The sequence below is a fragment of the Haplochromis burtoni genome, unplaced genomic scaffold, assembly GCF_018398535.1.
Source record: "Haplochromis burtoni strain Fernald_Lab_line unplaced genomic scaffold, NCSU_Asbu1 Contig_631, whole genome shotgun sequence".
NCBI classification, from domain to species: Eukaryota; Metazoa; Chordata; class Actinopteri; order Cichliformes; family Cichlidae; genus Haplochromis; species Haplochromis burtoni.
Window position 1 is genome coordinate 21,343 of NW_024582992.1, and position 15,475 is coordinate 36,817.

General features: G+C 39.5%; 1 protein-coding gene across 1 annotated transcript in view; it reads left to right on the forward strand.

Annotated features, from left to right (window-relative positions):
- LOC102297186 overlaps positions 1–15,475 on the forward strand; it is a gene marked incomplete in the record, with an annotated part of 47,535 nt that overhangs the window by 21,111 nt on the left and 10,949 nt on the right. Inside the window, 1 exon segment of the mRNA XM_042214942.1 lies at positions 15,374–15,475. Within this exon segment, the coding sequence (XP_042070876.1) occupies positions 15,374–15,475 (102 nt within the window).

Sequence of the window (15,475 nt, forward strand, 5' to 3'; positions counted from 1 at the left end):
AAGAAGACATTTAATTACACTAAATGCAAAACAAAAAACCAACAACATCGATGCATAATCTTTTCTTATTTAGAAAGATACAAGATACAATTTTTTTACTCTTCAGTTTTTCATTTGAAATACAGAATAGGAAGGTCTTAGAAATGCGTGTGTGTGAGAGTTGCTGAGCTGTGTCGCATCGTAGTCTCATGAATGCGTTTTAAAGCCTGCTCTTCAATAAGCAACACTAGACGCATCCTGTTTTTGCAACATGCTAACTATTACTGCTAGCGAGACTCTCCTTTGGTTGTCGATTATAGATACTGTCCTTTCTAAAAATCACCGTCTTTCAAAACCCACATTTAATTCTTTGGCCTTATATCCTCAGTGAGACTTAGTTTCTCTTTTGGAATTGGAACTTAGTTATAATTAACAAATTGTAATTTGGTAAACTTTTCTTATGGTTATCTATTTAGCTATATCTCAATGTAATTTTATTTTATTAGTTCAGCGTGGCAGGCTTGTGCTGTGTAAAAGGAGTGCTTTAAAAAAGCTGATTGTATGTTCTAGACTGGTACTTGCGGGTGTCATTTATTTAGTTCATTGCACACTTTGTAGTGTTTAAGCTTTATAAATAAAGGTGAAGATGATGATATAAGGAGGCTCTGTCACCTGCCTCTCTGTTCATTGACGGTTGAATTGCGTCTGTTGTTGCTCGCTGTTTGGTCGGCTTTATGTGAACAGGTGCTTTGATGTGGTATGTATGTGGTGCCTGTTGCACAGAAGTTGTGGATGTTTTGCTTAATCTGACTTGGTTGTCTACTTAAAGGCCTTTTGCTGTGGCATCTCCTGTTGCTGTTGGCCTGGGAAACTTACCACTCCCTTCCTGGCATGCACAATACAACAGAAGAGATATGTATCGCGTTGTTCGCAGTATTGTTAGCTTTGGGCCTAAACTATTCTGACGTGGGCTCTTTGCACGGTAGAAATGATGCTGGGTCGGGAAACACTCATCTCATGTCTAAGTAGAGCAGCCTAGCAGGCCAGCTATGTATAAGCTGCCCTTGTCCTATTTGCCGCTCTGCAGGATACAATGCTGCTTTGCTTTTGTTTTGTTTTATTTCTTTTCATGTTATTTTTTGTTTGTTCCTCGTTGTGGTGTTTTATTTGATAGATTGATGTTTATTTGATGAAGCACTATTTAATGTTTGTAATTTTTTTTGTTCTGAATGGTTGCTTGATTAGTTGGTAAAGGATATTGTTTGTGTAGAATTTAAGGTAGAAGTTAATCATTTTTGTGCGTGTATAACACTTCTGAGTTCATCCCCTTTGCTTTTGTTTGTGTCCAGGGTGAGAGCTGACGGTGGTGGAGGGTCTTTTGGGTGACTGGTCCTCTGTGTGTGGTTGTTGCCAGGTTCTCTTTACAATTGCATGCATGTTCATAAGTGTCTGAGGTCATCTTTTATCTTAAGTAATATAAATGCTGCAGCATCGTGTCTGTGAAGGTTCTCAGTCATCCAGGTCATCGTAGTCAAAGGAGCTTGCAAAGAAAAGCGTCTGGACTTCTTTAAGTTCTTGAAGACGTTTCACCTCTCATCCGAGAAGCTTCTTCAGTTCTAAGGTCAAATGGTGGAGAGTCCCAGATTTAAACCTAGTGGGAGTTTCCCCCCACAGAGGGACAAAAGGACCCCCTGATGATCCTCTACCTAATCACATGAGGGAAGGCATGAAGTTGGTGTCATAAGCATTCCTCGCTTATGGACTGGACATACACACACACCACACCCACCTACACACACAATGGACAACTGTACCCTCATACACACAATAATAACATGGACTGAACCACCACTCACAACCACCAGCACTTTATATACCTCTGTAGAAATTATCCACATATCTCACTTATCTTAACTGCACTACTGTATGTAGCCCTCATTTACTCAATACCATTAAATAAATGGGCTTTGGGTTCTTTTCCTAGTGTACTCTCGTACGATGTTTTAAATTAACTTCTCTTTTGTTTCTGGGATCAATGAAGCTTATTCCTACAGTAGCACTACACGCAAAAATGAACACTAGTGTCTATAGTGCAGTAAATCATGTCATACACCATGTAAAGTAGAGCATTGCAACCCTCCTTTAATTTACCAAACAATGAAAACAAAATAATAACCACACCACCAGCATTTACCACTGTAAAAATCCAAAACAGTAACCCATGTAAAATATGTCCCAAACTAAACCTAAAGCCGGCAGAGATAAACCCTACGTTGCAGGCCTGTATTGCTCCAGTATAAATCCAAAACGATCTCCCAACCGGAAGTTCTTCACTCAACGAGCAAAAAATAAATAAATAAACTCAGTACCTTGTGAGACGTGCAATTCCCACCAGCTTAATCCAGGCAACAAGTTGTCTTCAGCTCCTTCAGAAACACTCCGCTCTGAATGCAGTAGCACAAAGATGAGGAAGGTCCGTGATCTCCACGTGCTCCACAAGCTACCTGTTTTAGCTTCCCACGTTGCCAGAGGTACTCTGAGTGACTATCTGGGGTGTGTCCGTCGTTATCCAGTTCGGTAACGATCCTCTGCAGCTTGTTACGTTCCACAACTTTAGCGAAACGGCAGCCTACAGTAGTCCTTATTAGCGAACGGCTGGGTTAGCCTCACTTTAACTTAATGCGTGCACGGCCGCAAGAAACAAAGCACACAGTCCAGCAGACTCACGCTGAAACTTTACGTGTTATGTCACTAGCTTACCGACACTGTGACTTATCTGTCCGAAAAGTCAAAACACACTTACTACTAGTAGATAAAAACAAGCTAACTTCCCCGGATGCTCCGTGTAACTCACGCGCCACCGCCCTCTCTCCTCGCGCTCTCTTTTTCCTTCTCCACCCTGTGTTACCTTCACAGACCATATCCCCGTAGGAGATTACAGTTCTCACAAGCAATTCACAATAAAACAAAGATAACTTATTTTAAACAATGCAAACATGTTTTTAATCAGTTACATGAACTTTGATCTTTTTAATAATACAAGAAAATGTGAAACAAATGAATTTTACTCTTTGGTATTTATATTCTAGACTTCTACTTTCTTTTACTATTTATGCATCTTTTTAATCCCGGGCTTACACGTATAGCTCTGTAAATAATCATTCTGTACATACGATAATTTTTAATCCTACAACTGTTTATAGACTTGCATAGTTCACATTTCTGTATAGCTGTATATCTCATATTTCTGTAATAGTTTTTTTATTTCATATTCTTATAGTTTTTCATATTTATATCTGTCATCTTGTACATACAGCCTGTACATACTTATAGTTATAGAATATTCACAACATACTTCATACCGTGTACATTATAACATACCATAATAGACCCATTTCTGTAATATACTTACATATCTATATTATTGCTAAGTCAATTCAATTTTCAATTCAATTTTATTTATATAGCGCCAAATCACAACAAAAGTCGCCTCAAGGCGCTTCATAAAGGTGAGCCAAGGCATGCAAATGCGTGTGGGTCACACACAACAGGACCCTCTCCACACACTCCCTGTTGTGGGGCGATCGTGGCTCAAGAGTTGGGAGTTCGCCTTGTAATCGGAAGGTTGCCGGTTCGAGCCCCGGCTTGGACAGTCTCGGTCGTTGTGTCCTTGGGCAAGACACTTCACCCGTTGCCTACTGGTGGTGGTCAGAGGGCCCGGTGGCGCCAGTGTCCGGCAGCCTCGCCTCTGTCAGTGCGCCCCAGGGTGGCTGTGGCTACATGTAGCTGCCATCACCAGTGTGTGAATGGGTGGATGACTGGATATGTAAAGTGCTTTGGGGTCCTTAGGGACTAGTAAAGCGCTATATAAATACAGGCCATTTACCATTTGATGTAAACGGGGGCTAAGTCAGTGCTGTGTCTCCTGAAGTCAACAATGAGCTCTTTTGGTTTTCTTAGTATTCAGTGCCAGAGTTGTGCTCTGAACACCAGGCTGCCAGCTTCAGGACCTCCTCCTGTACTCTGCCTCGTCTCCCTTCGAGATGAGTCCGACTACCGTGGTGTCATCAGCAAACTTGATGATGAGAGTGTTGTTGTGGGTCGAACTGCAGTCGTGGGTGTAGAGAGAATACAGGAGGGGGCTCAGCACACAGCCCTGTGGGGTTCTCAGTGTGCGAGTGGAGGAGAGATGAGGGAGGAGCCTCATAGTCTGGGGCCGGTTTGTGAGAATTTCCTTTATCCAGGCACATGTGGGGGGACGGAGGCCAAGAGTGACCAGTTTGGTGATGAGGATGTCTGGGATGATTGTATTAAAGGCTGAGCTGTAGTCCATGAAGAGCATTCGGATGTAGCTCTGCTGCTGCTCTAGGTGACTCAGCACAGCATGGAGGGCTGTGGCGATGGCGTCTTCTGTGGATCTGTTTGCGCAGTATGCAAACTGGTGGGGGTGAACGCTCTCTGGTGGGGGACTAGTCTCTCGAAGCATTTCATGATTGCCAGCGTGAGGGCCACAGGGTGGTAATCATTCAGCTGGGTCCAAGCTCCAACAAAATAAAATTTACAAAACACTTTACAAATATGAATATTTACATTTTCCCACTGTAACATTTCACATTTCCCAACAATGCATTGTGATACTATAAACAAAAAGCAGCCAGTAAAACACGGTTTCCTTCACACAAAATCAGTAACACAGAAAAGTAGCAGCTAAAGGGTCAAGTCTGCAAGGCCCGCACACAGCCCTACAGTCTGCCCTTCTCTGGGCTTTGTCATCCTCCTGCCCTGCAAAACAAACAAAAAACCCCACAACATCCACCCTTTTCACTGTTTGGTGGATTGCAGGCATTAGAAGTGATTAATCCTAAAATAGTCACTGTCTTCTCAATTTCAAGTCAGTCGCACTTAGTCCACATCATCAGTCCAGTCACATGCATTCATACCAATCACTGGTGATAGTGGAAAACTGCACACTAATTTAAGTATCCACTGACAGCAATTTTACATCATTCCAAAAATAAAAACAATTCTTACTGCTTTTGACTTAACACAGGACTTAGCATCTAATATGGTCAGCATCCTAGGTAGGTGAATTTCCTCCAAAACCCATCTAATCTAGAGAAGCTCACCTTGTATTTGCTCTCAATTAAATGTTTTATAGCGCTTTTAATTCCAATCTTGCAGGTCTGCTTAAAGAGAGCTAATTATAAAATATCACCCCCAGAGGGACGAAAGTTGACAGGTATTCCCTAAGTGCACAATTACATAAAAACCATGTTAGTCATGTATCATCACACCTATGGGCAATTTAGATTGATCAATTACTCCCCACAAGCTGCATGTCTTTGGACGGTGGGAGGAAGCCGGAGTACCCGGAGGGAACCCACGCAAACACGGGGAGAACATGCAAACTCCACACAGAAAGACCCCGGCCTGATGGTGGAATTGAACTCAGGACCTTCTTGCTGTGCGGCAACAGTGCTAACCACCGTGCCACCTGCGCCGAAATGCACATTTTGAAAAGTATACAAAAGAGAATTTCCTTCATACACTGAATAACTTGTGTAGCTCCAATCAATCAGAAAGCATCTCACTTCTTACCAGAGGTGTGCACTCGAGTCATTAATTTTATGATTTAGACTTGACTTGAAAAAAGGTTGTAAGACTTGTGACTCTGACTTGACTTTTACACCAAGTGACTTGGGACTTGAATTGGACTTGAACCTGTTTACTGAAAAGACTTGATATTTTACCCAAATCTAAAATTTAACGTACATATTATATAAAAAGTCGACCATTAATTCACTTTATTCATTCATTCTTACCACACTCCGTGATGTGACGTGAGCTGTAGCACAGCCAATCAAATTAACCAGATTTTTTTTAAAAACAAAAAACGCTCAACAAAAATGCTGCCCAAGAGTAATTTCTTTCGAGGTACATAAACTGAAGTAGTCAACAAAAACGATGCAAGAAGAGAGATACAGAGGAGATGGAACAACTTCCAACTTTGTCCGACATTTGAAGTTGCATAAAGAACGGTAGGTGCTGCCTTTTTTTGCTACGATGAGATAGCGACTTAGCTAACTTCATCTTATTAGCAAATGTTCTCCGGGCTACGTTGATGATACTGTTTGGCTTTAACAGGTATGATATGTTTGTCATGCTATTTTAAATCCGGTCCTGGCATCCATGTGTAATTGAGTAACAGAGATGGGCAGTAACGCGTTACGCTTACGTAATCTGATTACTTTTTTCAAGTAACGAGTAAAGTAAGGGATTACTATTGCAAAAACGGTAATTAGATTACCGTTACTTTCCCGTAGGAACGCTGCGTTACTGCGTTACTAAAACCGTGATTTTTTTGCGAGAATGTCTCATGACAGTGACGTAAGCGAGTGCGACGTTGTGACAACAGCTGTGTGCAGATCAACAATGGATCAATATCGAGTGCAGAGAGAGTATGAGCGTGCAGCGTTTAAAGCGTGGAAGTACTGACCTTACTTTGAGTTTGATTCCATAAAAAGTGACAAAAACATTAGTGTCCGCTGTGCGTGGGAAGAAAACTTCTTTTTACAGCGAAAAAACCCTAAACTTCCAACAAGCACCGAGTAGCTACGACGTAATGGGAAACTCACAGAGAAACTCGCGGATTCTTCCACTGACCGCGGCACACCTGCACCAGGGTAACCCTCCGCCTGCCCCACTCCTGCTTTACAGGTGAAAATAGAGCAACAGGACCGCTGAGTCTTTGACTTTATTTATTTTCTGCTGTGTTTTACTTGCATCTATTTGAAAGACTGAGTGTAAACACAAAAAATATTTTATTTTATGTGCTGGAATGTGCAGAAAATAGGTTTAAATGTTAAACTAATTTCTTCCAGTCAGAGAATGTTGCATGATAATTAAATTTTTGCTTGATGCATAAAGTTAAAAGATTAAAACTAATAAAACAAGTTTTAAAAAGAGACTTTTCCATTTGATTACATTTTGTATGATGGATTATGCAGAAAAAGTAGAATTGGGCTGAAAGATCTATCGCTTTATCACCTATTCAGGTTGTAAATCGTGTTTTTAAAAAGTAACTAATGTAACTAAGTAATTAATTACTTTTGAAAATAAGTAATCAGTAAAGTAACGGGATTACTTTTTTGGGGAAGTAATCAGTAATTAGTTACTGATTACTTTTTTCAAGTAACTTGACCAACACTGTTGAGTAGTCATGCTATACATGGCCTTTTTCTTCTGTCATTTATGTCAATACATCACATAAAATACTTTGATCTCATCTTATTAGCTGTTGTTTATTTGCAAAGGTCAGTTATTCTTAACAGGGATGCTAAACATTGCTTAATGGGTCCAGTGTGCGTCTGATGCCCCAAAGCTGCCTCAAAGCTTTAACACCATCCATGGCTGCAGTATGGAACAGTGTGGGTGTGTCCTCATCTCCCAGAGGAGTCCAATCGTCATCAAACAGCCCTACAGACACAAAAAGTGAAAATATAAACAACCAGACTATCAGCAGTGATTTAACTCTTTGACCTCTGTGAAAATCATTTACAGTATATATCACAGAATTTAAGGCCTTATAATCACAGAGCATACAGAGAAAAGTACTAAACTGAATCAATTTCAGCTTTTGTTTTTCATGATGTATATTGTATTAATAATTAATTTCATTATCTGTCTTTACCTACCAAACATTTGCCACACAGGTGTAGATACTGTAGGCTCAGTGAATGCTGAAATTGCACCGTTGCCAGTTCACAAAATGTAACACTGAACAGTCCTTAACTTAAAATAAATTGTGTAATCTCTAATTATCCAGCCAGAGGCAAAGGCTTTATCACGTTGACCTGAACTTCCCGACGTAAGTCATAGAACAAAGCAGATGAAAGAAGCACAGCATCGTCTCAGTCTCTTGGAATGAGGCACTCCCCATATCGTCGACTAATTAAAGTTCCATTATTCAATAAAGAAAGTGGAAAATTATACATTATACAGGCTTGTTTCACATAAAACTGCCTTCAACGTGACACCAATTCAGATCTTTATAAAGAGGAATGTAGGTCGTTATGTGATTTTTTTTCTTACAGCCTGACCTTACTCTTAAATCTCATCTTACATCTTACACTGTGGTTCCTGCTTCCTCCTTTTTTAAAATGAATCTTTCTTTTTATCTTTTCATCTATCTTAATTTTAAACTATATTTCTAAACATAAGAAAACATGTATTATTAGATGAACGATAGACTCTTTCACTTTCCCTCTCTGGTGCTTAAGCAGAAGCATTACTCGGCCTCACCCAGCCTCACAGATGTTGAGATTTCTTGTGGCTTTCAAAACACACACTAAATCACTGTTAAAGCCACAGCGGTATGTAAGCAGATACTTCCTTGTTGATACATCTGACAGTGATGAAGTGAACACTTAGAACAACAGTGTTACCTGATGCTTTGTATTTAAAGGCTGAAAGAGCTCAGCAGACTTCAAATCTCTGTGATGAATGCACTGAAAAGAAACAAAGATCTTTTGTCAACCTAAAGACTTGTTCTTCATTTTCTCACAGGTTCAATGAAGCATCTTGAATTTACCTTTAAACTCTGACCCAGACTCAAGAAATGAACAAAGAGAAAATGTGACTGTATTTCATCGATAAAATATATGTTGGAATTGTAAAAAAGCTAAAGAAAATTTGTTTTCATAGTCTTCACTACTTTGCAGAAAGGTACGCCATGCAGTGATAAACACAGATTTAACCAATAGCAAAGTTCATGCATAATCCTCAGCATTTTTTCTGTATAGTACAAATAACACAGCAGTACAGTGTGTACACTTTTGTAGTACTTTACTTTGAAGTTTTTGATTTGAGGACAGTTCTCCTTCAAAATAACAACTTTTCACTTCAGAAATCATTCAGAGCTTCACAGACTGTCCTGTTTTCAAAGGTTGTTCTGCATGAAATCTAAACAATGAAAGCTATGACGTGTTTTTATTATGAAGCGATTCAGACGTCATACACAATTTTCAAGTCTTTTTCTTTCAGCTGTTCCCTTTGTGGGGCTCCACAGAGGATCATCTCAGCCTATCCTCCTCTGACACACTGACCCTCTCCAAGTCCTTTGCTTTGGGTGGTTGACTCCAGGCATTTAAACTCATCCACCTTCAGTCACTCTGCTCCTTGCATGTTCATCTGTATCTTTCCTCTGGAGACGAGCCATCAGGCAGCCTTCACACCTCCAACGGCCCCGTGTATAAATACACAAACACAGATGCTTTCAATTGTGTAATTTAAGTGATCTAGGTAGCTACACATGCACAAGCACTCACTTGTGTAGCCACATAAAATGTAATAAATAAATCATATAATACAAAAACCAACTAGTCACAGTTCAACTTTTAACTATTTAAATTTTCAGCTTTTTCCTTTTAAACCAATTTAAAGTGAAACAACACAAAACACTGCAAACCACAACACAATTAAATATAATTAAGGATAAGGAGCCGGCTCGCGTCATTCATGTCGAAGATCCGGCTCTAAGAGCCGTTTCGTTCACGACTGACACATCACTAAAAAATATGACTATCCAGCATTATTCTAGCATTCAGTTAACGCTAGAAATGTGTTTTGGAGTTTGTACGTGTTTTGTCTCTAGGGACCACCACATATATTTATATATAAACATATATAAATAAAACCACTTTTTTTTTACATTAGTAATTCCTTTTGTGCATAATTTTATGTTATTGTTAATAATAAATTAATTAAAGCAACAAAACACCCTGAAGAGCCGGTTCGGAGCCGAAAGAGCCGGCTCTCTAAAAAGAGCCGGAAATCCCATCACTAATATTTTGGGGGGTTTAATAAATTTGTCCATATTTCTAGAAATGAGAGCTGCTCCATCCAAAGTGGGATGGATGCCGTCTCTCCTAACAAGACCAGGTTTCCTCCAGAAGGTTTGCCAATTATCTATGAAGCCCACATCGTTTCTGGGACACCACTCAGACAGCCAGCAATTTAAGGAGAACATGCGGCTAAACATGTCACTCCTGGTCTGATTGGGGAGGGGACCAGAGAAAACTACAGAGTCCCACATTGTTTTGGCAAAGTTGCACACCGATTCAATATTGATTTTAGTGACCTCCGATTGGCGTAACCGGGTGTCATTACTGCCGACGTGAATTATGATCTTACTGAATTTACGTTTACCCTTAGCCAGCAGTTTTAAATTTCCTTCAATGTCGCCTGCTCTGGCCCCTGGAAGACAATTGACTATGGTTGCCGGTGTCTCTAGCTTCACATGTCTGAGAACAGAATCACCAATTACCAGAGTTTGACCCCCGGCGGGTGTGTCGCCGAGTGGGGAAAAACGGTTAGACACATGAACGGGTTGGTGGTGTACCTGGGGCTTCTGTTTAGGACTATGCTTCCTCCTCACCGTGACCCAGCCGCCCTCTTTCCCCAGCGTATCAGCGATACTGGCCCGTATTTACTTGGTATCGGATCGATACCAAAATATGCAGTATCGCTCACCACTACTGTTTGGGTTTCAAGATGCAGCTGGAACATTTGGCTTGACTTGGAGGAGAGGAAAACGAGGACTGAAATGCACGCTTGTGGGGAGAATGAGAGAAGTCCAGGCCTTTGTAGCAGAGGTCAAGGGCACCTGAAGGGGAGGTGCATGAGTTCACCATTTATAGCAACTTCTTGGAAAAACATACGATAGTCTGGTAAGACGAAAGAGAGGATCAAAAAGCGAAATACCTCTGCTTTGTTTGCACAGCACCATTGTGCTATGAAGAGGTGCCAAAAAGAGCCGTGCTGTTTTCTGAATGCCATTTGACTGAAGAAACAAAACTATTAAATGTCTGACAACTGATGTCACAATAAAAAAAATGTAAAAACTGAAATAAAAACCCACGGAGAACTTACAAACATAGAAAGGCGCTGCCCAGATTCAAATGCTGTGAGGCAGAGCTAATTACTGAGCCAGGATTCTACACCTATTATTATTACATCCACATGACTGTGAGTAAGTCACAAAGCACAGTGTTTTATCCTGAGGTCATTGTCCATCTGGACTCGCTGATTCTTTATTCTGTTGTGTTTCTATGTAAAACACACAAAGATTCAGAGACCAACTCTAAATGTAAAACATTTAATTTAAAATTGTAAAACAAAAGAGCAAACAGTTTAACAGTTTTTAAGAACCCATGAAAATGCAAATCAGAACAACTCTGACTATTATCCTCACACTGCAATAATGTGAGTTTGATACACATGAAATCCTGTCATCTACAAATATAAGAATATGTACTGTGACACAATAAAAAAAAGCTGTATCAACACCGGCCACTGCTCAGGCAGTCTTCATATTCCTGTATGTGATGGTACAGTTAGTATACGACCTAGGCAGAGGAACAGGAAGTAGCTCAGACTGGAAGGAAAACCAGATCCGGTGTGTGACCTTTGATGTGGGTGGCACTTGAACATGCTGTGTGGAACTGAGACGGTCCAACGGTTGTAAGAATTTGCTGGCAAACCATGAATGATGAATAATGAAGTGGGTGAAGTAAGAGAATGGATGGAGACATGGAGCAGGTAAAAGTGAGAAGCCTACACAGCTCCCGCATGAAGGCAGTGGACAGGACAAGCTGAGAAAATTAAACTGGGCGGAGCCTCTGTTCACATTCATTTTTGGTCCCAGCATTAAAGGTTATTAATGTATTAATGTACTAACTTAAACCAAACATTAAAACACTTTCTAAGACATCTTAAATATTAATTATTAAATATTCCACCAGGTGTTTCTTTTATTTGCTAATTTTATCATTTCTTTTTACCCTGTTCCCTCTTTGTTTAGAAGCTGGGCTGTGCGCCACCCTGCATTTTGATCATCTGATTTTAAACTGTTCTACATGTATGCATATGATTGAAAAATGAAACCAAAACTATGCAGTGCAACTGCAAACAAAAAGCAAAATACCTCTGCTTTGTTTGCACAGACCATTGTGTGATCGAAAGAGTTGCAAAAAAAGAGCCGTGTTGTTTACCTGAAGGCCATTTGACTGATGAAACCAAATTATTAAATGTCTGAGAACCAATGTTCCCTCTAATGTTTCACGTGTCTTTAGCTTTACATCTTCAAGCACATGGAGAACATCCAAACTACACAGAAGGCCTCTAATAACTGAGCCAAAATACTGCACCTATTACTATTGAATTATGTAGTGTCAGTTTAATTCTGGGGTTATTGTTCTTTGTTCTCTCGTTTATTTATGTAAAAGAAACCAAAGAATGAGACAAAACTCTAAATTAAAATGGCGTTTTGAAAAAAAGAGCAAACCCGCTCTGGACATGCTCTGAAAAGGAAAATGTAAATCAGAATAGCTGATTTATTATCCTCACACTGCAGTGATGTGAGTCTGTAATGTAAAAACACATGTATTTGTGCTGCACTAAAACCTGGTGTGATGTGAGAAAATTCTGAAAGTGAACTTTTCAACTTTTTCTTGAAAAGAAGTGTTACGAACGAAATGCAGGCTTGCAGTTATATGTGTGATCTGACAGAATCTAAATATAATTCTTTGTTGTAAACATGTATGTTTATGTGAATTTAAGTACTGTCAGATTTTAAAACTGTCTTTAAAAGAAGCAAAGTAGAAACTGTCACGTGGATTAAACTGGTTTTCAGGCGTAACCCTGTGTTTACAAGATAACAATAACACGGTCTGTGTGCCAGGAATCAGATAATCAGAGAAGTTAGGTTTCATTTACTCATTTACAGTATGTATGTTTTTAAAAAGGTGTGTTTTCCTGCTCAGACCAGTTTTGCAGCTTATTGTTCTCTCACATAGCGCATGCCACTAGACTTGGCAGGACTGTGCCCTGCTTCGTATATAAAGATGCTGCAGGTGGATGTGAGCAGCATCTCTGGAGACAGAGGTGGGTTTGGAGGATCATGGCGTCCACACTGATGCTCCTGCTTCAGCTGCTCCTGGTCTCACTGGTGTCTGCTTCTCATTACTTTGGGGGAACCACGACCTACACCTACAAAGGAAGAAACCCTGATGGCTCTTTTAATGTGAGATACACAACGTTTAACTGTACTTAATGTTAATGACAGATAATAAGTGAAGCTGTTTTCCCGACTGTGGCAGGTCTGATTATTCTGACAGAAGAAACTTTCGCTTTTCAGCCTTTTCCTTGAATTCCTTAATTTTTGCTTCTTAACTTATCCATGCATTTTTAAACACTTTGTCCTTTATTAAAGTTTAAACAAATACTAAACTTTATTTTTTTTAAAACTATTGAGAACAACTAAAAAATGTTCATCAATTATTATGAAAAACACAATAATAATAATTATGATGATGATGAAGATGATTATTATCGTGTTTCACTTTCTTCACCTCTAAATCCAGAGTGCCTCGACTAATCAATGGCTGCAGACGTGGCTTCCATGACCTGCATTTGTTATTGATTGTGTTAAAATTGTGATCACATGATCAAACACAGATACAGAACCTTCTTCATACTGATAACGTGGAGTAAACCTGAAATAACTGGTGACAATCTGACTGAGTTGATTATATGATATTTTCTATAGGTTCAAATTCGGGACAGGGACACCTATGATGGATGTTACGACACCCTCGGCTGGTATTGTTCCAGTGGATACTGTGGCTACACCTCCACAAGTCAGAGAGGCAGACTGGACAGCAGCACCAGTGCTCCACTCTATAACAGACAATGGTGTGAAGCTGAAACCGTCACCACGCGGGTCGTCCCGAGCAACAGACCTTTTGAAATGCGGTGAGCATTTTTCATTTTAAGTATGAAGATGTTGTTGATGTGCTTCATTATGTGTAATTATTGGTTATTAATTTTTATTAATTATTATTCATCTAAAGTCACCACAGTCATTAAATCTGTCTGATATTATGATAAAACAAGAGCTTGGTGGGTGGATGACTTTGTTATTTCCAAACAAACCAGGGCAGCGAGCTGCTGCTGGATATACAGACGTGACAACAATTATTATTGGTACTTGAACACTCTTGTGGATTTGGGAGAAAGATCCGACACTGGAAAACCAAACAGAGCACCAGAAACTGCCATCCTACCTTTCCTCAGGTAAGCTTCCTGAAACTGATTTAAACTGTTAGCCTCTGAACTGAAATCTGAATTTCAAAATGTCAGCAAAACCTGCTTCTCTCAAAAAGGGAAACAACACGCTCATTTGTTTTTATCAACCAGCAGTCAAATTAAAACATTATACTTACTGACCAAGCATCATTTATGCAGCCAGGACTTATTTGGTAATTTTGGCTGTGAAATCTATAAGTGAATGCTTTTGCCCCCTTTTCAGAACAACCTCATCATTTTACATTATTGTATCGTTATGACAACGGAACAACAGTAAAAAAAATTAAAAACAAACTTTGTTTTTTCAGATTTATAGTTAACTGTAAACGTATATTTAACAAAATGTAACACAACATCGATTTTAAATATCAACAATGCTAAATATGATATTTAGCATAGCACGTTTTGCACACATTTAAAATATGTGCAATATGTTTCTAAACGACGTCGGAGTTACAGTCATTTAAAAAGCACTTGTAAAGGGTTCATTTAATTTACAGTGAGAACTCTACCAGCTGCTGTATAATTACTTCTTTCATTTAGATTTATTTTTAATTCTATTTTTCCTTCAGCTCTGTCATTAAACAGATTTTTCTTTTTACCTTTTTGATCAATTTTCTATACAAGATAATCATGCCAGTGAATGATTCATGTTACTGTGTGAGACACTGAGAGAGACTTTGTTAATGTGTTTATTGAAGAGTTCCTGAAAACTGCCCACGGACATACAAGCTGATGTCCTTTGATCCTGATGGAGACAAAGTCAGATGCAGATATGGAAATCCAGGAAGAGAGAGATGCACTAATAAATATGCCCAATTTTAGTCTCATTTTAAAGGTATTTATTTCGTTTTTAGTTGCTTTTTTAAACTTTTCTTAGAGTTCTCTTATGTGCTTGTGGTGGAAAACTATTTCCCTACTCGTCAGTCAATGTCATATTACTTTTGAGACTCTTAATATTTGGTAAATGTATAAAAATGGCTCGAATTCCTGAACAAATAATGCAATACTGCTGCTGAACTGCTTCATTTATCTTCATTGTTTTGATTTGAAATCCATTGTAGTAGTCTACAGATTTACAATAACAAACTGTGCAGAAACACATGAAGTTAATGAGGCTGTGACATTTGTGCTTTCTCCTTGGCTGGGATGGAGAAGCAAAGGTTTGACTGCAGCTCTGCTCTTGTTCCACTAGAGGGGGCAAGTGTACGTCTGCTGATATACTGACAGTGTGTCCTGTTTCACTCAGGTATACATCAGCTGTTCAGTAATGATGTGTGAAGCAGGGAATCCCAACAGCAGGTGCTCACAGGGATGCATCAACTCAAACCATCACCACCACTCCCACCGC